This window comes from Neolamprologus brichardi, chromosome 23, assembly GCF_056152115.1.
Source record: "Neolamprologus brichardi isolate AB-2024 chromosome 23, ASM5615211v1, whole genome shotgun sequence".
Lineage (NCBI taxonomy): Eukaryota > Metazoa > Chordata > Actinopteri > Cichliformes > Cichlidae > Neolamprologus > Neolamprologus brichardi.
This window is the reverse complement of record NC_142125.1, coordinates 39,231,555-39,255,638: the sequence shown is the minus strand read 5'-3', so window position 1 is coordinate 39,255,638 and position 24,084 is coordinate 39,231,555. Positions and strand designations below refer to the sequence as shown.

Here is a 24,084-nt window from a genome sequence, read left to right as displayed (position 1 = left end):
GTCATTTGAGTCACTTTAGGTGGGCCGGATTTGTAATGTCTGCAGGATGCCAGCTATTGTCACTGATGGATTTGTGGTGTGTCATTCTTAGCAGGTTGAGTGTGTCTGATTTATTTTAGTTGGCTAGATGAGGTGGCTTTGTTGATTATATAAGGCAATGTGACAGATAGACTTAGGCTGAGTGTATTTTTTATATTGGGTCATAGGGATGGATGATGGCTACTCTAGTTTTAAACGACTGATGTAAGTAGATCGGGAGCTTTTGATTCACAGTAATTTAACACTGACACCACTGAGATCTGAGTTTAGTAGCTCTTCGGTGGGACTTTTGATCCCTGAGGAGGAAACTCTTTATCTAAGCGGTGCAGAATCCCTGGGATGTGAAGGATTCAGTGTTTTGCTTGAGGATGCCTCAGCAGGCTGAGAGAGTTATGAGATTAAGCCTGGATGTCTGCAGGATGTACACTATGGTGTCTCCAGCCAAATGTTCTGAGTCACACTCTGAAAAAGGTCAAAAGAACCAAATCAAAAATCACTGAAATCTAACATCAATCTCACATCAGTGCTTTTGGCTACAAAAACATGGCGTCTGCAGGATTTACCCTGTGGGGTCTTTGACGCCTTGTGCACTCATGGTTCAGGGTAGGGTTGAACACATGCCTCTGCAAGGACACACATGTTTAACTTGTGCTACACTAATACACCCGCTGGCATAAGCCTATAAGGCCATGAGTAAAATTACTCTTTAAGAAAGCTAAGAGATTAAACTTTGCCAGCAAAGAACTCAGAGTGAAACTTAGAGTTTAAATATATAAATATATAGTTAAAAAATAAGTAAAATACAAAATATCATTAATGGTCACCAGAGAACTTCAATCTATACACCTAAAAACCACCAACCAGGCGAGAAATTTGGGTGTAGTGATGGATGCAGACCTAAACTTAGAAAAACACATTAAGACAATAACAAAGTCAGCTTACTATCACCTCAAGAATATTTCAAGGATAAAAGATCTGATGTCTCAACAGGACCTGGAAAAACTAGTCCATGCATTCATCTTCAGTAGGCTTGATTACTGTAACAGCATCTTTACAGGTCTACCTAAAAAATCAGTCAGACAACTACAGCTCATTCAGAGCTCTGCTGCTCGAGTCCTCACTAAGACCAAAAAAGTGGACCACATCAGTCCAGCTCTGAGGTCTTTACACTGGCTGCCTGTCCATCAGAGGATAGACTTTAAAGTTCTGATGCTGGTCTATAAAGCTCTGAATGGTTTAGGACCAAAATACATCAGTGACCTCCTGACCCAGTATGAACCTTCCAGATCCCTCAGGTCATCTGGATCCGGTCTTTTATCAGTCCCCAGAGTCAGAACCAGACACGGAGAAGCTGCATTCAGCTTTTATGCTCCATATATCTGGAACAAACTCCCAGAAAGCCTCAGATCAGCTGAAACACTCAGTTTATTTAAATCCAGGTTGAAGACTCACCTGTTGAGGTCTGGACTTTACCTTCATTCTTTTCTTTTCTTTCATTGTAGATTTGCTGCTGTGCTTGGTATCACTGTCCTCTTGCATGACTCAGTTTTGACAAAGCTTTGTTTGTTGGACAGATGATCTCAGTTTGACTCTAGAATATTTGATATTCACATGAGTTCGTCGTCGACTCAATGACTGCAGGGCGTCCAAACCCAAATCATCACTTCTCCACCACCGTGCTCACGGTTGGTATGAGGTGTTTGTCCTCATATGCTATGTTTGACATTTGCCAGATGTGGCACAATGCATTATGGGAAATTCACTAACGCTCACCCTCCTAATTCCTATGGAACCAGTAGGGGTGTTGTTGTTCATCTCAGGTTGTATTTATCTCATTTTAAGGAAAGGACCAGATAATGTTTTATTATGTCCTGATATGTAAAACTTTAGAACTGATATAGGGTGTACTGCTGTAACATCAGTATCAAATTCCACACAGAACTTCCACAGATATTCGGTCTGAACATGAGTTTTTCCCAACAGATATTAAGGCTACGTCCACACGTACACGGGTATTTTTGAAAATGGAGATTTTCCGTTTTCGTTTTAAAAAATAATCCCGTCCACACGTAAAGGCAGAAATGAAGGAAAACGCTGCTAGGAACATGCCAAAGCAGCAGGTGGCGATATATTCCATAGCCTGAGGCTATGTCCACACGTACTCGGGTATTTTTGAAAACACAGATTTTTCTGTGCGTTTGCACCTTTTGTCCACACGTCAACGGCGTTTTCGGTCACTGAAAACGGAGATTTATAAAAACTCCGGCCAGGGTGGATATTTTATAAAACTCAGTTTTTGCATTTAGTGTGGACGAGAAAAACTGAGAAAACGCCAAAAACGCAGGTGTGCGCCTTTTTTGACGTCACAGTGTGCGCCACGTTATTGTTTCAGTGAAATGAATTTCTACAATACTGTTACTATTAATTGTTCTCTCTGCAGTGTTTAAATGCTTACATATACACACACAGTTACTGTCCCTCCACACATACAACTCGGTTCTGCTTCTATGCCCCAACACCGAGGCTTCTAGACTTCTGATTGGCCAACATTTCTACACGGTTAGGAATATAGCGCCACCTGCTGCTTTGGCATGTTCCTAGCAGTGTTTTCCTTCATTTATGCCTTTACGTGTGGACGGGATTATTTTTTAAAACGGAAACGGAAAACCTCCATTTTCAAAAATACCCCTGTACGTGTGGACGTAGCCTAATTATTAAGATGGAATAATAATATTTATCTGATGTCACAAAGAGCTGAAAGATTTCCTTGTTTCTACGGCACAAAGAGAGGAATAGAGATCAACAAAAACATACTAAATACTCAGAAAATATATTAGCATTGACAGTGGACAAATTGCAATTCCTAACAACAGCATTAGCTCAGAATTTCACAATCAATGCATCGCAGGAACTTTCCTGTATGTGTCATTTATTGATTATTCAGGCTGTTTCCCTGCAGGCTCAAACAGGCTTTCCCTTCCTTCATGTCAGGAACTGTGTTGTCTTGCACCTTCTAAAAACCACTAAAATGTAAAGAAACTACTGGATCAACTGTATATAAATGACACAGTTTTTTTGCTGTTCAGCTGACAGCTCAAATATATAACATGTGACATCAGCACCTACAGTCACACACACCCAAACATGCATCTCCCACTGCCATTTAAATGAATCCAAAATCACTGCATGTCTTAATTGCAGACATTAAAGATCCAAACAAGTCATTAAAATTAGATGAGACCAAGGTGTGTGGTCTGTGCATTTGGAGCAGTCTTGTAATCACGTTAGCGTGAATACTGAAGAAGAAATCGCTGTGTGAGAAATGCCAGGACATGCTTTGCAACCCTGCTCAGTAAAGGATTGATGATAAATTTTAACTTGGCTAAAACCTGAGCTTGGCAGTCTTTGAGGTGTACTTCATCCGCTATTGAAAGCAAGGCATTTCACATATTTAGCCCCACTGGTGACGAAGGATTCGAGTATATATTGTCTGCAAATGCTCAATAAAACTTTCCCAACACCACCCAACGATCTCTTTAACCCACCTGAGTTTCTAAATGTGATTTTTCGAAATCTAATCTTGGCTTCAGAAACACGTTAATGTCATTAGAGTTAGAGTCAGAGAAGAGCGCTGTTGCTGTGTGTCAGTTGTTAGCATTGTTCCTCAGAAGCCCATATCAGATAAAGCCTGCTCTTAGACAGGGCCTCTGGGGAAAAGCTAGTTGTGGGCTTCTCCGCATAGCTGGCTATATCTGGAGAACAGAGAGCAGGAAGAAAGAAAGAGCGAGAGAATGTGTGTGAAGCCGCCAACAGCTGCATTAAGTCTTCCAGTGTAAACACAGCTGATGGGGTAAACCCTTCCTCCATCCCTCTTCACCCCTAAAATGCTCTCACCCTCTGTTATCCTCTATTTGCCCATCTATGCATGCATCCATACATCAGTATGCATAATTAGGACAACTTTAGAATGCTTTGAAAGCCTAATGAATGCTAGGAAAATCTGCTAATATGTAATCGGTTAGCATGTATATTAGCTCTATGATGAAAGGCAGCTGCCTTTTGTTAGCGAATGTTTACGCAATACTTATTCTATGAAGTATATAAGTATATATTATAGACTTATTTACGACATATTATAGAATTCTTCTCCTGGTTCCAGTACAAACTTCACAGCAGTCATTTCATCATCCTCCCAGTTCCGCTAACATCCACAAACCACTGTGTGTGCAGTATTTCAGGAATTCCACTTACATACTTGTTTTCAACAATGTGTGGTTATTATGTGTGAAGTAGCTGTGAGATGAGTGAGTAACTGGAGCTTTGTTGTGCACATCAAGAAGTGGTCACTCTTGGATGACATGGACTATCTGCTTGTTAAGTGATGACATATCAGCTGTGCTTCTGGGTCCTATAGCTCAATTGGTATATGAATTTTTCATCTACTAGTGACTCACCTGGTGTGACAGATGGATCATCGCAGATGACGTTGACTGAAGTTTGGTCTGTTTTTAGCATCTTTTTCCTGCCACTCGTCTCTGCCCCTCAGAACCTTCCCATTGACTTCCCATTCGACCTCCATCTTTGCTCTGCTAATGTGTTTATATTGTCCTAACTATAGCTCTGTAGCAGGACACCAGGTGGCAGACCATTGTATGCCAGCTAGCCCAACGTCAATAACCCTACAAACATTGCTGCTGCTCATGTTCACTGCAGTTATTCATGCCCAGGTTTACTTAGGGATGGTTATCGTTTAGGTTTTATCCGATTCTGGTGCCAAACTGGTGCTTTTGAAACGGTGCCGGTGGTTAAACGGTGCTCGAACCGGTGCTTAAAGAATGGAGAACACAAACTTGTCCAAAAACCTCTGATGTTTAGCTGTTTTTTTGTAAAAAGATAACAATGTTAGCCTTTTCTGCAGCTATAGGGCATATACGGTATCACTCTTGGCTGGAAGCAGTGCTTAAACAATGGAAAAAACACAAACTTTGTCCAAAAACCTCTCATGTTTAACTGTTTTCCACTTTTTCTTTGGTCATTTTAGCCTTTTTGGCCAGGGTAAAGGGAGTATCTGCCATCAAACAAGAAGACAGCCGCATGTAGCTATGATGATGTTTGCTAGTTCACCTTACTGCATTAATGTAATAACGTGGTTAGCCTACTCAACGTAAATTACACACAAACAACATTAAGCTACTCACGCAGAGAAGAACGGCTGCTGCTGCATCATCATCCTCATCATTTCTGCTACACTGGCAGGGCTAGGGGCCAGGACTCTCCTCTTCGGGTTTTTGGGGGATGTTGCTAACTCCGGGTCCGATAACAGGCACCACACCCGCAGTAGATGTGCACGGTGTGAGGTCTCGCAGCAAGCTATCAAATACGGCGCATTTCTAGGCCTTTAAAAAACGCTATTCATCAGATTTGAGGTGTTACCTCCTTTGACAGTATCACAGTATCAGCTTAAAGCACTTGTTGCAGGCTGCTGAGTTTGCATCTTTTGCTGTGAAGTACAGCCAGACTTTTGACCGCTTCGCCTTGGGCATTTTTAATCTGTAGCTCTGCTCTAAAGTACCTGGGCCCGCCTACTATCCTCGGAAACGTAAAATGATTGGCTAGAATCCAAAGTGTATGAGATCTCAGGGGGGGAAAAAAAGCAAACCAGACACAAACCAGAAATTGAGACTGTTAGCCTTGAAAGCAAACGTTGTGCTTTACAACAGAAACCAACACTTTAATCAAAAAGCGCAACTTGTACTCTGAAGAGGGACAATCTCTGTTTCTGGTTTGAGTTGCAACTTTCAAAGTTTTACCACTGTGAATAGTTGACAAGTGTTTGCAGACAAATCTGCAGCAATTTGCAAGCAACTAAAGCAATTGCAAAGAGGTTTTTAGGGCACCACTAAATACCTCTTTATCACCAATTTCTCTTATCAAACAATCAGGAAATATTGAGCAGGGGTCTCGGATTAGTCTCTTACCTGTGTGACTGAGGCCTAATACTGACTTTTTGTTGTCTTCTGGATATTGTTGGGTTTTGTTTTGTTTTTTCCTTTTTTAGGGGATCTTCGCCTGGATTAAAATAGTCCATGGACCAGCTCCAACCAGTGGGCTGTATTTGTCTAAGTGCAAGGTATGGGCATACCTGTCGCCCTTTATTTGATTTTGGTGGCTAGCAGAATGTAACAGAAATAACTGCAGTGCTGATGAGATCTGCTCAAGGACAAGTGTGTTCATTACAGGTTTAACCACAAGCGCCTCCACTGAAATCTCTGGAAGGTGCAAACGTGAGTGTGAATGTCTGTCTGTCTCTATGTGTTAGACCCGTGACGGATTCTACACATGCTGTTGTTAATTTAGAAAATGCTTCAAAATATCTCATAATTAATTGCCAGGTTACATTTCAAGATGGCTGCCAAGTGTCAAAACGTGCATATGTTGTTGTCGTCTTTAAGCTGCTGTCGTTCAGATCCAACACTCAGGGCCTGTGGTGTCCTTCAGAGCATTAAAATTCAAATCTATAATACAAGAAGTTCATCCTCTGGGGAACACGGAAGCTTCTACTCAAATATATTTTCTTTGTATGTCTGCAGTGAGAATTTTGAGTGAGTGCAAAACGTTAGACTGCTAGAGAAAGGCCCAGGTGTGTTCATTACAGGTTTAACCACAAAGAAGTTTTAAGTGCAGTATTTTCTTTTTGCGTCTCTGAAGAGCAAATCTCTGATTCTGACTGGTAGCAGCAGCAGCTCTGTCTGTTTTCTCTGCCCTGCTGGGTTTTTTGTTTTAATATGAGTCAAGTTGTTTCTTTCCCTCTGAATTTTTCTGTCTTGCTAGTCTTGGGTTAGAGCAGTCTGGTATTTCACCATGTAAGGCTGCAGAGCTGCACCACTCTAGGGATTTAAAAAAAAAAAAAGGAGGAAACTATTTTCCTAGCGTAAGAGATTTTATAATTACTTTACAGCTGGACATGAAGGCTCTGTGTGCTCATGAAGGCAAGACCGAACATGATGACGATGAAAATTAAGTGCAGAGACACTTAATCTACCAGATAAATGCAAATATTTATCATCACTTTCAAAGGACTTTACATAACAGGAGAGAAGTGATTATTTTTGCCAAGAGTGTTATTTTTAGACTTCCAGTGACAGCAGTGGGCTCGGTTTTAGGAGTGTTCCCACTCCCACACTTCCACACCTGGAGGCTGTCCAGTGCAGCAGGAGCTGGATCTGTCCACAGCTGAAGAGCTTTCTCAGATGTGCGAGAGCCTCGCTCAAGAGCACCTCGGAGCTGCAACTGATTTGTGCATTCCAGATTTATCCCTTCAGTCCTGGCATCAAACAAACACAAAGACACAATGAGCTCTGACCCTCAGTCGGCCACTGGCACCTCACCACTGCCGAATGAAAGCCCGCCTGCTCATTATCAGCAGTAATATTCTGCTGCCAAAAAATCTGTCTATACCAAGCGTGTGTCAAATATATTTCACATTAATACATCAGCTTGATACCAAATTCTTTTTTGTCTTACATATACCAAAGTCGGTCAGTCGACTAGATCAATACTGACTTTTTAGAGCAATTACTGACAGATTTTTAGGTAGTAGTTTGAAATCTAACTTTATGGCAACTTCAACAACTCTAAAAAGACAATCTCTCATTCCTCTAACTACATACAGTGGGGCAAAAAAGTATTTAGTCAGCCACCGATTGTGCAAGTTCCCCCACTTAAAATGATGACAGAGGTCAGTAATTTGCACCAGAGGTACACTTCAACTGTGAGAGACAGAATGTGAAAAAAAAATCCATGAATTCACATGGTAGGATTTTTAAAGAATTTATTCGTAAATCAGGGTGGAAAATAAGTATTTGGTCACCTCAAACAAGGAAAATCTCTGGCTCTCACAGACCTGTAACGTCTTCTGTAAGAAGCTTTTCTGTCCCCCACTCGTTACCTGTATGAATGGCACCTGTTTGACCTCATCATCTGTATAAAAGACACCTGTCCACAGCCTCAACCAGTCAGACTCCAAACTCCGCCATGGCCAAGACCAAAGAGCTTTCGAAGGACACCAGGAAAAGAATTGTAGACCTGCACCAGACTGGGAAGAGTGAATCTACAATAGGCAAGCAGCTTGGTGTGAAAAAATCAACTGTGGGAGCAATCATCAGAAAATGGAAGACATACAAGACCACTGATAATCTCCCTCGATCTGGGGCTCCACGCAAGATCTCATCCCGTGGGGTCAAAATGATCATGAGAACGGTGAGCAAAGATCCCAGAACCACACGGGGGGACCTGGTGAATGACCTGCAGAGAGCTGGGACCAAAGTAACAAAGGTCACCATCAGTAACACACTACAACGGCAGGGAATCAAATCCTGCAGTGCCAGACGTGTTCCGCTGCTGAAGCCAGTGCATGTCCAGGCCCGTCTGAAGTTTGCCAGAGAGCACATGGATGATACAGCAGAGGATTGGGAGAATGTCATGTGGTCAGATGAAACCAAAGTAGAACTTTTTGGTATAAACTCAACTCGTCGTGTTTGGAGGAAGAAGAATACTGAGTTGCATCCCAAGAACACCATACCTACTGTGAAGCATGGGGGTGGAAACATCATGCTATGGGGCTGTTTTTCTGCCAAGGGGACAGGACGACTGATCCGTGTTAAGGACAGAATGAATGGGGCCAAGTATCGTGAGATTTTGAGCCAAAACCTCCTTCCATCAGTGAGAACTTTGAAGATGAAACAAGGCTGGGTCTTCCAACATGACAATGATCCAAAACACACCGCCCGGGCAACAAAGGAGTGGCTCCGTAAGAAGCATTTGAAAGTCCTGGAGTGGCCTAGCCAGTCTCCAGACCTCAACCCCATAGAAAATCTGTGGCGGGAGTTGAAAGTCCGTGTTGCTCGGCGACAGCCCCAAAACATCACTGCTCTTGAGAAGATCTGCATGGAGGAATGGGCCAAAATACCAGCTACTGTGTGTGCAAACCTGGTAAAGACCTATAGTAAACGTTTGACCTCTGTTATTGCCAACAAAGGTTATGTTACAAAGTATTGAGTTGTATTTTTGTTATTGACCAAATACTTATTTTCCACCCTGATTTACGAATAAATTCTTTACAAATCCTACCATGTGAATTCATGGATTTTTTTTTCACATTCTGTCTCTCACAGTTGAAGTGTACCTCTGGTGCAAATTACTGACCTCTGTCATCATTTTAAGTGGGGGAACTTGCACAATCGGTGGCTGACTAAATACTTTTTTGCCCCACTGTAGTTATTGGAAAAAATACCTTTTAGGCTTCAATTTTAGTGTTGCTGGCAGGGGTTAATTCACCTGTCCTTGATTTCATGAGAGTTACTGCTGTAGTCTATCCAAACGTGATAGTCTGTCAAGTGTTTGGACACCTTTAAAATTCAGGTGATCGAATATAACTAGGGATGGGTATCGAAAACCGGTTCTTGTTGAGAACCGGTTCCCACTGTTTCAATTCCTTGGAATTGTTTGCCATTTTTGCAAACGATTCCCTTATCGATTCCAGTCGCCCCGAATGACGTCACCACGTTGCGGAGCGTCATTTACCTGGCAGGAAACACGGCGGCTCAAACGCTCAAAAGTTTGATTATACTTTACGAGAACGGATGACAACAGGGCAACTTGCAATACTTGCAAAGTAGATATTTCATTTAAGGGAGGAAACACTACGAATATGCAAAAGCATTTGCTCACAAAACACGCGATGACCTGAAATAAATGTTGTGTTTTTAATTCCGCTCCGGACTCGTGAATCTCAACCCAGCAGCAGCGGTAACGTTTGCACGTCCTCTCCCGTTAATGCGGCAGGTAAATAATCAACTAACAGTGCATATTATGTTAGCGCGATCTGCCTTATTACAAAACCTGCCATTACTGTGCATTTAGGTGACCATAATGAGAGAGACAGAGTCTGGCTCAGATGCTGGCAGTTCTCACTGCAGTCTACCGTTAGCGTCTCCTTTCAGGCCAGGATAGACGAATGTCACCGAGCAGTGACTCAGTTTGTGGTCAAAGGCTTGCACCCATTTGCCACAGCAGATGATTTTCAGTAAGTGAATGTGTTTAATTGTAGGGACATTACTGGATATTCTTGTTTTATTGCTACAGAAGAATATTTATTTTATTATTTTACATTTACAATTTTTTTCCTGGGGACCCAGTGACACCCCATTGAAGAGCCGTAGGCTGTGGATCTCTTAAGATCTCACTGTTGGGTTTGTAAGGCCATGTTACTCCTAAATTTCTATCTCGTTCAAAGAGAAGATATAAAACAAAGTTCTAAGCTATTAGACCTTAGTGTTCTCCTTTTTTAAAAAGAATCGATAAAGTATCGAATCGTTAAACAGAATCGAAAATGGAATCGGAATCGTGAAAATCTTATCAATACCCATCCCTAAATATAACCCAAGAAAATTGAATGTATTGTGTGGCGGAGGTGTGGTTCCGGGCGCGGCTGCAGGGGAGGAGTGGTGCGGTGAGCTCAACGGGGCGGTGCTGGAGACGCAGGTGAGAACAGCTGATGGCGTTTTGGACTGATGATGGTTTCCTTCCCTTTTATAGTGAGACGGGAGAGGAGCGGAGGAGGGCTGGAAATCAGCTGAGACCGACAGCTGTCAGACTGTGGTCGGTCATAACAAAGGAAACAATAAATAAACGTGGCATCTGGAGACAAAGACCTGGGTGTGTGTGTACCTGTGTGTAGTGCATTTCACATATTGATTTCCATATTACTTTGTACCGTTATAGTTCTGACAACCAGCCCTGTTTATCTATCCACAGCTGCTGGACATACTGGCTTTAAAAAACAATCAGCTCTTCTGAAAATGTCCCGTCACCGTTGCGGTCAGCGCAGCCGGTTTCTCCACCTGATATTTCCCAGACTGCCTTTAAGAGATGACAGTCATAATTTTTGACTGTTTGACAACTTTTCTCCACTGTTACGAAATCAGGGTCACCAAAGGTTTTCATCCAAGGTAGCAAAGGTGCCTCCAGACAGTCCTGCAGGTTAAATGGTTCTAACCAAAGACTTTCAGAGGTTACTATCCCCTTCATGACTCACAACAAGCAGGCTTAAAAACAATCTGTTGTTTTTAATCTGTACATTCAACAACATCTGGACACATTTAGTCCCAGGATAAATGGCTAATTTTGGATTTCAGAATGTATCAGGAAATAATGTCCCAAGTACAGCACGTCCACTACTCCTTAGATTTCATTTCAGTCTGTTTTCTTGCTAAACTTCCTTTTCTTATGATTTTGTGCACAACAAATTCTTCCTCATCCGAACAGTTCTGACTGTGCTTTTGACTCTCGGCTAATATTATTTTATTATTATGTTAATTTTCTATTTACAAATGTTCCTGAAACAGTGGAGCTGTCTCCCAGAGGGAGGATCAAGGTTCACCTTCATGTTTGGGAAAAATACAGCTGTCATAAAAGATAGAACTATCTGCTTACCCGTGTTCTCGGACTGTTTGAAGTGTGTATCCGTGTGGAGTAGAGACCAGCAACATCAACAAAGCAGACTTCCCAGTACGTGACTGACAGCCTGTTTACACGCTGATTCCCCATATAAGGCAGATGCAATGCTTTCTGGGCCACAGCGGGGGGGTTATTTTTACTGTTTACAGACTTCTTTTTGAAACCTTGTCTCGACTGATTTCTCCAAAGTGGAGGATGCTGTCCAGGACTTCACACGCTTCGCAAACACACACACAAAATAATAAAAATACTTTTTTTAAATGAAATTCATACAATGTCAGGTAGTCCCAACTTCACAGCTAACGAATTTAAAATAGCTTCAAAATGAATGGTTTTGAAAAGCAGACTAGCTTTCACAAGTATTACTGTGACACATTAAATTCACATCCAGGCAAACAAATCTGTTTTTTGTTCTCCACCAGCTGCAAAAGACAAAGTTAGCGAGTTAAGCAATAGAAGAGAAATAACTTTCCCGTGGCTGCTTCAACAATTTCAAGGTCCTGGAGGATCAATACCCGGGCTCTTCAATGATGTGGTCATGGCCAAATGCATACTGTAAATTTAGAGGTGTCATCAGCTGTTCAAAAAGTACAACACATGTGCCAAGTGTATATCAGGCTTCCAGGATAATGAAGACAATAGGATGGTCTAGGTGTGGTATTTGATCGGAAGCCAGATTTCAAGTGATCACAGGGACGTGTTTGGCCCCTCCCAGCAGCCACGTCATTAATGCATTAAACAAAGGATAAAGTGGCATGGCAGTAACACATAAAGCATCTCTTTCTTCCCAGATGGGCACAGCGCATCAGTACTGGTGTCTTTCTAAAGCTAATTTTCCACATTTCCCAAAAAATTTTCCCAGAAAAGAAATCTGCTCTAGGAGTGTGGCTAATACGTTAGCCATTCAGCCCAGAGAGCTTAAGAGCATTACCATGCTTTCCCTGAAAACTCTTAAATGAACAGTAATACTGGATCTATTACGGAGCCAGAAACAAAAAATATTGTAACGTCTGTGTATATGACTGAGTTGTTTTAAACGAGGGAATGACCTCACAATCTCAGCTTTCAGAACTCTCACCCAAACTTGAACCCTGAAATGCAGCGGTACGTGCCGGTGGCTGCATGTATAATTCAGAAGCCCTAATACAAATTTAGTATCCCACTCTCTTGAAATCTTTGCTGGGATGTCCTGCCTCTTTCTCTCTCTCTCCTTTATTTCTCCCCTCCCTCCCTCTCTCTCCATCTCTCACTGTGTTTACAGCCTTGGAGAGGACGGCATATCTGACATTTCTCTCTCAAACTCCAACCAGCTCTCTTCTCATCTGACAGGTAAGAGCCAGCATCCTCTGAGCTGCTCTTTAGGAAGGCTGACAGAGAGTCGATGATGATAAATGATGATGCAGACAGGATAAAAGCCCAGTAGGGTAAATCTTGTGATAAGAAGAGTCATTAAAACGTATTATTATTGGTAGCTGAGATTAGTTATTTGAGTCAGGTGCTTAACTGGTTGGGGACATAAAGGACATTTGTACTTGCAGAAGTTAAACGGTTACAGGAGATGTTTTATGTTATCACGATGTGAATCACTGCTTCTTATAAAGTCACTGCTCACTTACAGTAAAGTAAGAAAGAAGCAGGGGGAAGAGGGACTGGGCTAAAACTCCCAGAGGGATAAACACTTATCCCAGCTTCTTACATTCCTATCTCAAACACATGATTTTATTTAAAAGCACTCAGGAGTTAAATCAACTCTATCTTAATAATACTTAATGCTACAGTACGATATACAATATTTCCCAGTGTGGTCCAGGAGAATTCACTGTATTTCTTTTTTCTTTGTTTTTGCTCCATTTGATAATCTTATTCTATTTCTAGCTGCCTTTCCATTAAAAAATAATAAGAGGAAGATTTTTAAGCTACTTTTAGATGCATCTTTACTTCACAATGACCTCTCAAGGAGATACAGTACATGGAGCGAGTTACGCATAAAAAGGCAACACTAGAAAGAAGTGGGTGGTAAGATTTTTTTCTGACATGTGACAAATACAAAAAACAGTTGGTAAAAAAAAGAAATCAATTATATTTAAGACTGTGAAACTAACTATGTTTATATCATGCTATACAATGCACTTTTACACATGTATATATTGTTACATATGTATATTTATGATAAAGTCCTTAAATTGTTTGACATTATGTTGTTGTTTTAATAGACGTATAATTACGCCTATATTCAGACACTATATCTATTTAATGTTTTAGAGTAATATATATATATATGCCCCCAAATTTAAAGTGATTTATGTGAGGTATTGGCTCCCAACAGCTGCTATCAAAGAGTGGGCGCAGCTCGCCATGACCCAATTAGAGTAGCAGGTCAACATCAGTAAGCCCGTGCATCTGTCTAACCTACATACTTCACAGCTGTCAATCATTTTTGTAAGAGGAAATGCCAACCAGACAAAAAGCATCGCTAATGACTTATTTTTAGCGTCACTTTAGACTCTAAAGTGGGCAGAAAGTGGCGTGCATGTACCTGCGCGATCTGGCACACGACGACAAAACTCACAGGAGAAAATTTTCAGTTTATTTATAAACTATTTCCAGCTCTAAAAACTTTTTTACCAGTAACATCAGCACCATTATTTTCCACTTCTGTGTTGGTCACACTGGAGAAATCGAATGCTTGGCAAGAACGGCTAACAACAGCTGACTGTGTTTATAGGACAACGCCGTCCTTTCAGCAGCCCAGAGGAGCAAAAAGTAGCAGCAGAATGAAAACAGATTCTGCTCGGGTTCATTTCCTAAACTGCTTTACTGAAACTGCAGGAGGAAAAATAATATCACCCAAATGATCTACTGCTTACTTTTTGGGGCCTTCTCCATATTATTATTATTATTATTACAGGATGTGGCTAAGATGGGAAATTACAGTTAACCTAGACTCTTTTTTTTTTTGAATTGTTGGAATAATTTGAAATTGAATCCATCTGGAGTTGCTTTGAGATTATTGACTTTTTTAGGACACAAGATCGCATTCAGCTAATGATCCTTTATCACCGACCCTTTTAGAAGCCTGGGAGCTTATTAGTAAATAATCCCTCAGGTTTAATCAGTAGCCCTTTTGGGGCTGACACAGTGTCTCCATCAAACTACAGAATTACCACTGAAATAAAGGCCACAGCTTCAACCTAAATAAAGGTGTTTGTGAAGTTAGCTAGGCCATGTTTCCTGTGACACATTTGGCTCTAAGCCACTTGATTCCATCATATTCCCATTTCATTCTTTTATTTTGGGAATAGTAGTGTGGATTAATCTCTGAGAGAGGAACAGCTGAGCCTGTGTGGCCCTATGAGACGTATAAACAGGCTATGAAGCAAAGCAGGAAACGATGACGAGTAAAGAGTTTGCTGAAAATAAGAAAATAGATGAATGCACTGCATCAGGATGTAGGTGTGCCTATGTGGGCCAAAAAAGAGGAAAGCTTTATATCCACTGTCAACATTTCATTTCATTCATTTCATGCAGTGCAAATGAGGGTTATTTGCACTCTAGACACAAGAAAGAAAAGCACAGCCTGGCCTGGCGGTGGCTCGCTTGTTATCAGACACGCGGTGTGCAGACTGACATACAGAGTGAATGTAATTTCACCTCAAAGGTCAAACTACAAGCTGCACAAAAATGCCAATTTCTCCTATAAGAAGTGAGAAAAGGAGGCAAGGAGGAGAGAAAGATGAGTGGAAGTGGAAGGCTCGTGACCTCGGGCACAGGATGATTGAGAGGAACAGAGCCGGGCAGGCAAACACCGGGAAGGATGAATATTAATTTCTTTAGGTGTAGTTTGAGCTGCTGTCAGAGGGAAGCCCAGAATACAAACTGTCTGTGCAGAAGACAAAGATTTTTCTTGATTGCTTTAGTCCAGGCAGTTTGTCTGCAGACCACTAGATGGAGCTGAGAAAATACACAGATATGTGTAGATTTCATTTTACTGTTTAGTAAAAATTGACTTTTTAGTGATAAATACGAAGTGAAAAAAAAGTTTATTTGGTTTAAAAAAGAAACGCCAAACATAATACTTATTCAGGAGGATTGCACATGTATTTTATAACCTGTATCAACTGTACTCAAAAAGCACAGTTGTGTCAGTCTGAAAGCTTTCTGTCATTTTCAATAGTTCTACTTAGCATTATTAGCACTTTGACCTTCAGGTCAATCTGCTGACCTTGAAGAAGAGGTCAGAGGTCAAATGTGACAAGACATTTTAAATCTTTATACTGAACTTTTTATATGTTGACTTGTAAGAATCAGTACGTTTTCAGTAAGTTTTAAGTCTTTTTGTCGATTTTCGACCAATAAATCTTTGAGTTGACCTTGAAGACCTCAGTGGACGACGTGACCCCGCTCTACACCCATACAACGTTTTACCAGCATGAATACAAAACATTTTGAAGTGTTGTGCTTACAGAAAATACCTCAAAACAATAGCCCTTAACCACAAATAATGAGCTGAAAGAGCGCCACCTGTTGACCCAAACCAAACAGGACTTTCAGCCTGTCCCTTTCAGGCCACCCTGAAGCTCCACGGCTGATAAAGTCAAAGGCTTCTTCTGTGTGGAGCAAAATATTTAGAATCGAATGAGTTTAAAAGTCCAGACTGAACGCAAACGCTCTAAATCATGGGTGTCAAACATAAGGCCTGAGGACCAGATTTGTCTAAGCACAGACAGATTTCTTTCATTTACTACAGCAGCATTATTTTATCACGTAGATAAAGAGACGTACTGTTGAAACCACTCCTCATTCTCTCATATCAATATATGTCAGGGGTTCAATGCGTAGTTAAATCTCTACACACTGATAGAAAGAGGAGCTTCGCTGGCTGCTTCTGTGGGGTGGAAGAAAAGAAGAAAACTCATAAACTCATAAAAAGTTCAGCATGATTACTTTCTGATCATTCTTTATGCATTTGTTCGAGGACATACAGAGACTTTGAAGGATTTATGAGTAACAGTGATTGATTGTGTTGATTAAACACCATATGGACTCTTTAATCAGGTTACTATGCTAAATTAATGAACTCTGTCAGTACGCCTCCACACACAGGTCATTTAAAGCCGTGTACCGGTCGATCACTCCAGAAATCAAACCCCTCAAACCTTCCAAAGCCACTCTACGCTCCACTTCAGTGAGGTCTAAGCGAGCTGGAGAGTTAACCCGTGGGGTTTGAGAAACTGTGTGCTCAAGTGTCAACATGTGAAGTGATAATGAGTGACTCAGAGGAAGATTACGGGGGTGGAAGGAACAAAAGTGAAATGATTAAAAATAGCCATGGCTGCCTTTTTATTTTTATTTTTACAGACACAAGGAAACAAGATTTTTTTAAAATAAAAATGGCACATTAGAGTTTGAAAGTGCAATTCAGGTATCATAAGCGTAAGTCATAATATATGCAGTATGGGGCACGTTTCCTTTAGCGCCACCCTGAGGATAAACTTCAAACTCTGCACAGAGGACTTCCAAACTCCTGGATTAGCACCCTAACACCTACACCTTCTAGCAGCAAAGGTTCCTAAGTTGTGTGTAGATTGCTGAGCTTCTTTTTGTAATGCGGGATGTAATGTACAATGTACCCAGCAGGGGTGCGCCTGCGTGGATTTTAATCTTGTTAAATATAGAAAAGAACTTGGCACAGCCGATGCACAAGTGGGAAGATTTTTCTTTTTTTCCGCTGTGTGCAGGAGCCTCTAATGCGAGAGCACGGTAAGCTTGTCATGGTGCCTCTGATCTGGGGAAAGTCACAGATCAGATGACAAAAGAGGATTTAAGCCAGTGTCGAGAGCCTGCAGCTGCACTGTGTGATGTGCTTTTATTTCCTGCTTACGCACTCTGCTTACAATCTACGACCCCCAGCTGACAGGGATGTAATGACAGAGGGGGGACAAAACATCTTATAAAGTCATGAAAAACTCTTCCCTCTTTACAAAAATGTCCCAGGACTGTGGTCATGACAGTTGTGTTGCCGCCACTCAGACTACACTCCAGCTTAACACATCATCAGGCCTCAGCTGGCGCCTCTTGAGCAGCCGTCTTATCATCACACTCTGTAGTGCTGATATGGAAAGGTCACATGAGGGGACGAGGGCCTGCGGTGATTCTGAAATCCCGTTTTTCATGTTTAACAGTCTTTCTTTTTTTATTTCGCCACTAGAAAAGAGAAGATAAAGCGACTGCCATCTGACCCGAGCTCATCTTCAGCTCAACACCTCCCCATCCCCGCCATCTCTACAACAACAGGCCCCAGCAGCCTGACCTGAACTCCCTCGCCTCCCGATCGAGCGGATCAAACTGTAACCGGCCTCCATGGAGCGCGTTCAGCACATGACCAAATCGGCCATTCGCCGAGCGTCTCAGATCGAGGTGAACCCGCAGGCCAAGAGGAACCTGCAGGAGCTCTTCGTCAACTTCACCCTCATCCTCATCTGCCTGCTTCTCATCTACATCATCGTCCTGCTGAGCAGCTGAGAGACACGTGCAGAGAGAGAGTTTGGGCAAAGATGAGGGTTTCACTGATACATGCAGATATATTTTTTAAAAGAAGATATGAAGCAATAATATAATTGGCATGTATCAGCTTAACCCCGTTTACCAGCAAGGCGCAGAGAAGGATCACAGAGGCATTGGCCAAACTCTCAACTCACAGCAAAGCTCAAGGGTGACGTGGGAGCTGATCGGGAATCAGCTGCGCTGTCTGTGTCTCAAGGGAATGATCAAAAGTGACCCGACTCCAGCAGTTTGTAACCTTCACCTCTTCCTGCTGCTCGTTCAGATTCACACTGCGCTCGCTTGCAGAGGACAGCGACTCCCGCCATGCACGCATAAGCACGAGTAAGTGCAGCGATGCTGAAATATCAATACATCACCAATGTTTGACTTCTATTTCCCACAAGCCTGCCCCCCTTTACTTCCTGTAAACCCCCGCCCAACCCAAACCCCCCAGCAGAAAGATAAACAGGCTGGAAATGTCTTTTTTTTCCATGAGCGTTTTCACGTCTTTGTTGGTGTGCCGCTGACAGAAACCAGGAAAACACTGAGGTTTCGCTGAGGTTTCCTGAAACTGCTTATTGGTTAAAAAAAAAAAGCTTTCAGCAACACAAGTTTAGCAAAAGGTAGCAGGGAGAAAGTCTGAGATGAGCACGCCTCAAAATGTAATGTTGCTGCCCTAGAAAAGCTGCCATGTGTGATGCCCGTTGAGTAGTTGCCACTCTTTATTGGTCCACAGTTACAGCAGATGGGCATAGACCCAATCATGGAGGCTACAATTCACTTACATACGCTGCTAAACCTGCTTTCGCCTAAAGTTGTAAACCTACTGCTTTCACTATCACTGACACTCAGATTTCTTCACTGAGGACGTCTTCAGAAGAGAAGAAGATGAAAAAAGTAACAAATTTGCAATTCTATTGAAATTTCAAACTCTGGCGCCACCCAGTGGTTATATCACAAAAGACATGGTGGATCCTTTTAAATGTAAAATTATTTTTACCCTGTTTTTCATCAATTCTGCTGAGAAATTTGACACATGGCGTTATTTATAAAATGAAGCTCTGTTATCACTGTCTGAACTAATAATGCTGAGCCAGTCAGCTCACTCCCAAAGGTGCAGCATGTCTGCCATTTTATTCAGTGTGTTTCTTACTCTTAATTAACATATATAAACATACTTGATATGATACTTAGGAACATTTCTAAGTGCTGCAGACCTTTAACGAGTGTGTGTGAAGCACAGTCTGAAAGTGACAGTGAAAGGTTTGCTTACAGGTACATGCAGTCTGTACACTATCAGTTGTGAAAGAAAGCTCACTTTGCATGGTGTGATTACACGTAGTGCCACTTTCTTTACTGCAGCTAGACTTTGTTTGTTTTCGGCGCTGGAATAAAATACCTAATTATAAAATCATGTCATTGCTTTTGAAACGTACTATGACTAAAAATGCTTAAAAAGAAAAGAGATGCACAGTATGAATTAGTTGTTTTTTTTGTTGTCTTGTATGTACGTTAGAAAAACTGCCACCTGATTTTTAAACTGTGGAACACCAAATAAACTGCATGTCAAAACAATTAAAAGTAGCGTCTGACTTAAGTGACAAATCCTTTGTGTTTATCTGTATGTAGAGTCCATGTGCATACTGTTGTGGTTTTACAGCTCTTTGAACGCCTGCTTATATTCAAGATCTTGTTTTCTCTTGACCTGTGATCACCAGAACATACGAGAAATCTGCACTGCCATCCACAGCCAAGGGACTGTTTACCCAAATGTGAATTGAATTCTATTTTTTAAAAAATTAAATGTTGTTTCATTTACTCGTTTATTATAGATGTTCTATTTAGCAAATACTCAGAAATTGAAAAAATGCATTGATATTAGTAATGCTTAAAAACACTCATTACATTATTCAATTAATTATTATTATTATTATTATTATTATTATTGTGAAAAACAGTCTGAAGCAATGTTTGACTTTTAAGCCCCAAAACATATTGAGAATATGCATATTAATGTTTATAGATAGATAATTTGCATAATAATTTCAGTAATGTTGAAAAATACCTGGGTGAAAAAGCCTTCTGAAAATCTCCTTCGACCAGTTTTCTCTTAGTTGTTTCACCATTTGTTGTCTTAACTGGATCATAGTTACTTGTAGTGTCAACCAAAAAAACATAAATCTGAACACCATATGCCGAACAATTGTTTTGAGCATGGTGTTAGCAACAAAATCTGCTAGCTTTTGTCATGGCCACTGAAAAAAAACAAGACTCTGAAAAAAGTGTTGACATTTAAAAATCTACATATGTAGGTTAAAAAACAACTGAAAAATGCTTTGCAGTCTTAAACAGATATAAAAATAAAAAGACATGTTTATATAAGTAAAAAAGTAAAGAGCAGTTGTCCCCAACTTCTTCTAACCTAGCATACAGTGCATGCTAGCAGCTAGCCAAGGTAAGTTCCTCATTTGGTGGCTTACAAAAGTAAAAAGATCTAAATTACTTTTTCTTTTTTATAGAAACAGAAAAGACAAATATCTGCAATATCTCATTTAAGAAAATGGCAATATCCAATTGTGTATTTCAAAATCCTCAAATACTGCAAGTTCAGATATGTGCAGAGTACAAAAAAAGTACCATTAATACTCGGATGTAGATTCCACACAAATCTTATAAGAAGAATTGCACAACAACAGCTTTTTATCTCACAATCATAATTTTACTGTTTTGTAACATACAACAGAAATCAATATAAATATAAATAAATATTGTTATTGTTATTACTGGTATATATTTTTTACTTCAAAAAAAAATGACAAGACAGACATCATTAGGTGACAGATTACAGGGGAGACATTAATTTACTTTTTAATTCAGTTGTTACAAACTGCAACACATTTGTTGTATTTACCTGTAACTGGACCGATGTCAGACTTACTTCAATTTCTCTGCAGATTCTGCAGTTTCTATGGGTCTCCAATGGCTGCTTGATATTACCAAGGAATCCCAATTCATTTTGAAAAGCTAAAATTTTAAAGACAATATCTTATATTAGCCAAGAAAATGTGTAATGGAAGAGGCAGGACATGTAAGAACAAATTAAAGCATCAACTCAGTAAAGTCATATATGAGCATATACAAAAAAATGTACAAAACAAATAGTACATTTAATGACAAAACCAAATACACGGACATAATGTTGAATCTAAAAACAAAACAGCAATAAATAAATAATCCCTTTAGGTTATGTCAAACCACTAAATAACGTCAAACTTAAAGGATCGTACCATATGGTCATTCATTAAAATTAATCAGTCTCACCATAATGTCCATTTAGTTCTGGATTCGTCTATATGAACATCTGAGAGCTCCAGAAATACCACTTAATGGACCTGGTGAAACTGAACGATCTCCACGTCTCAACTTTCAAACAAACATGGACAAAAAGTCCGTAAAGTGCTCAGAAAACAATTTAAAAAAAATAAATTGTTCAACAAACAGAAAAATTCCTCTTGATGAGGAAAATCATTTTCTAAGAATTAAATCTTTGACTACTTCCTCAACAGCTGCTTCAAGCCACCGGCTACCTCTCTTGAGCATTTTTCAAGTCTCTCTATGATTTTAAACCATAGTATAATAATTTAAAACTGATTGGAGAGTGAAACGCCTCTAAGTGCCGGAACAATCCTCTATCAGGACAGTCCCCCAAGATGTGCCTCTTGGTTCCAGCTGGGGTTAACAATGCAACTAAAGTGTGCACTGAAAGAGTGAAAGAGCTGTGAGCTCAAGCAAAATGAAAGGAGAGGCAGTAAAATCAGATGTGATTGTGAGGAAAATGCATTAGAAATTAGCTCTAAGAAGAAACAGAAGGCTTCTGCATTGTTGGATGGAGATTTCAAAGCAGAGTTATCGGAATAAATCTTCACAGTGTGCATGGAGGAACGAACCTGTGGTTCGGTGTACCGTGGCCAGGATCCCAGGAAGGATATGGCCAGTTTACGTTCACGTATTGGTCCGTTGCTGGGGTTTGTCATGGGTCAGTATTTACAGTGGGACCTTTTAGTGTAATTAATGATGACATTCGGCGTAACTAAAGCCTCAGTGTCATGACGCTGCATTCTTGTCATATGGGACAGTTGGACACCATGCCGCCACCAACAAACTACTCATTTGATCAGTTCTGTTTATAGAAATCTATTTTCTCAACCTGATGAAAATGAATCAGGGTCAGCCACAGAATGCTCTGCAGTACTTTCTGTCACATTCCTTTATGTAATGGCTCATTTTTGCCGTCCTTCCCATATGCCACAAATACAGACAACCATGTCTCAATCTGGTTTCAGGAAGTGTTTAACTCTTCACTTTAATGAGACAGCCTGTCTGTCATATTAGCTCCAATCAAACGAGAAGACTGATATAGACCAGGCTGTAGATGCGAGCTTGCTTTCAGTCACGCTTGGTAAATACACCTGAGTGAGCAGAATGAAAGAACACTGAGGTGTTTCTTATGAATGATCCACTAACTACACCTGAACTCTGAGCATCTGCAGATATCAAGGGTAGTGTGATCTTAAAGGACATTCAAAAACAGAATGGATACACTCATATATATCACGCAAAAAAAAGCTGATTACTGATTATTGCTTTTCTTGTTTATGCTTGGTAGTTGCTTCACTGAGAGCAGAAACATGAGACCTTCTGGAGCCAATTCTGGTCTTCGAGAGACAGCGAGAACTAATAATCAAGGACCTTTCTCCTCATGGACAGATTGCAAACATCTACTCTCACAATATGAGTTTTCCACAACATGTCACACATTATAGAAGCTTTGTTGACAAATGAAAGTTTTTACACCTTACAAACACACATACTAAAAAACTGAGGGTATTATAGACTGTTTCCATCTTCTGTAGTTGGGGTAAATTTAGATAGGAGTGATGTTCTAGGTAAACACACGGCCTCTGCGTCCCTGATAGGACTGATTGCTGGTGACATAAATATTATAATTGTTTAAAAACAAATCTTAACATGAACGCAATGATTTATCATGGGTCATGCCTGTTCTCTTCTTGTACAGTCAGTCCAGACTGTGTTCATAATCAACTGTAACTAAATGTGTGACCAGCTCTACAGTTAGAGTCAATTTAATCGGAAACCCCAGCCAGGAGATGGGAATGACAATCTTGGAAATCATTGTGCCAGGCTCAGAAACACCCCCCCCCCAACAAAGCACATGAGATGCAAAACAAAACAAGTCAATAAGGCTACGTTCACACTGCAGGCGAAAGCGCATCAAATCCGATTTTTTTGACCCTATGCGACCCATATCCGATCATGGTGTGACAGTGTGAACGGCACAAATCTGATATTTTCAAATCCGATCTGGGTCACTTTCATATGTGGTACTGAATCCGATACATATCCGATGTTTTAGAAAGCGACTGCTGTTTGAATGGTCAGGTCGCATTAAATCCGTCTTTTAGGTCACTGACACAAGACAGACGCCAATTATCAGCGCCGGAGAAGCGCTCGATAAGACATTGCGAACGCTTCCTGTCCATCCAGTGAAACTGTTGGGAAGACAACGTTGGAGAAACGTGAACATTTTATTTGTACTGTATAATCTGCAGATTCTGACAGAAATCTGCAACTATCCTTTGAAGCACAGCTCCTCTAAAACAGCAATAAGGATCATTATTAGGTTATTTACATTATTATGTAAATAACAAAATAACTTAAAGCAAAAATTGGGAAACGTGAAGTCTGAAGTCTTTATATTAAGGCCATCAGTCAAACAATACTGTTTGTTCTGGGTCTAAACAGAGCGCGTTGTGTGTGACGTCTTCTTTTGCGCATGCGGGCGCTTTGAGCGTTCACACTAGAGCGCGTTTGCTGTCGCATTTTATTTGTAGTGTGAACGAGCAGACAAAAAAAAATCGGATTTGATCAAAAAATCGGAATTGAGCATCAAGACCTGCAGTGTGA

The 24,084-nt window shown here is 40.7% G+C and overlaps 1 protein-coding gene across 1 annotated transcript; it reads left to right on the top strand.

The window, feature by feature from the left end:
- Positions 1-12,334: 12,334 nt before the first annotated feature.
- On the top strand, positions 12,335-19,696 carry pln2 (phospholamban 2). The gene is made up of 2 exons (XM_006807101.2): positions 12,335-12,885; positions 17,765-19,696. Exon 2 carries the CDS (start codon positions 17,917-17,919, stop codon positions 18,076-18,078), a length of 162 nt encoding a protein of 53 aa, XP_006807164.1. The 5' UTR covers positions 12,335-12,885; positions 17,765-17,916; the 3' UTR covers positions 18,079-19,696.
- The last annotated feature ends 4,388 nt before the right edge of the window (positions 19,697-24,084 follow it).

Coding starts and splice junctions, on each gene's coding strand:
- pln2 (XM_006807101.2), top strand. CDS start 17,917: ATGGAGCGCGTTCAGCACATGACCAAATCGGCCATTCGCCGAGCGTCT.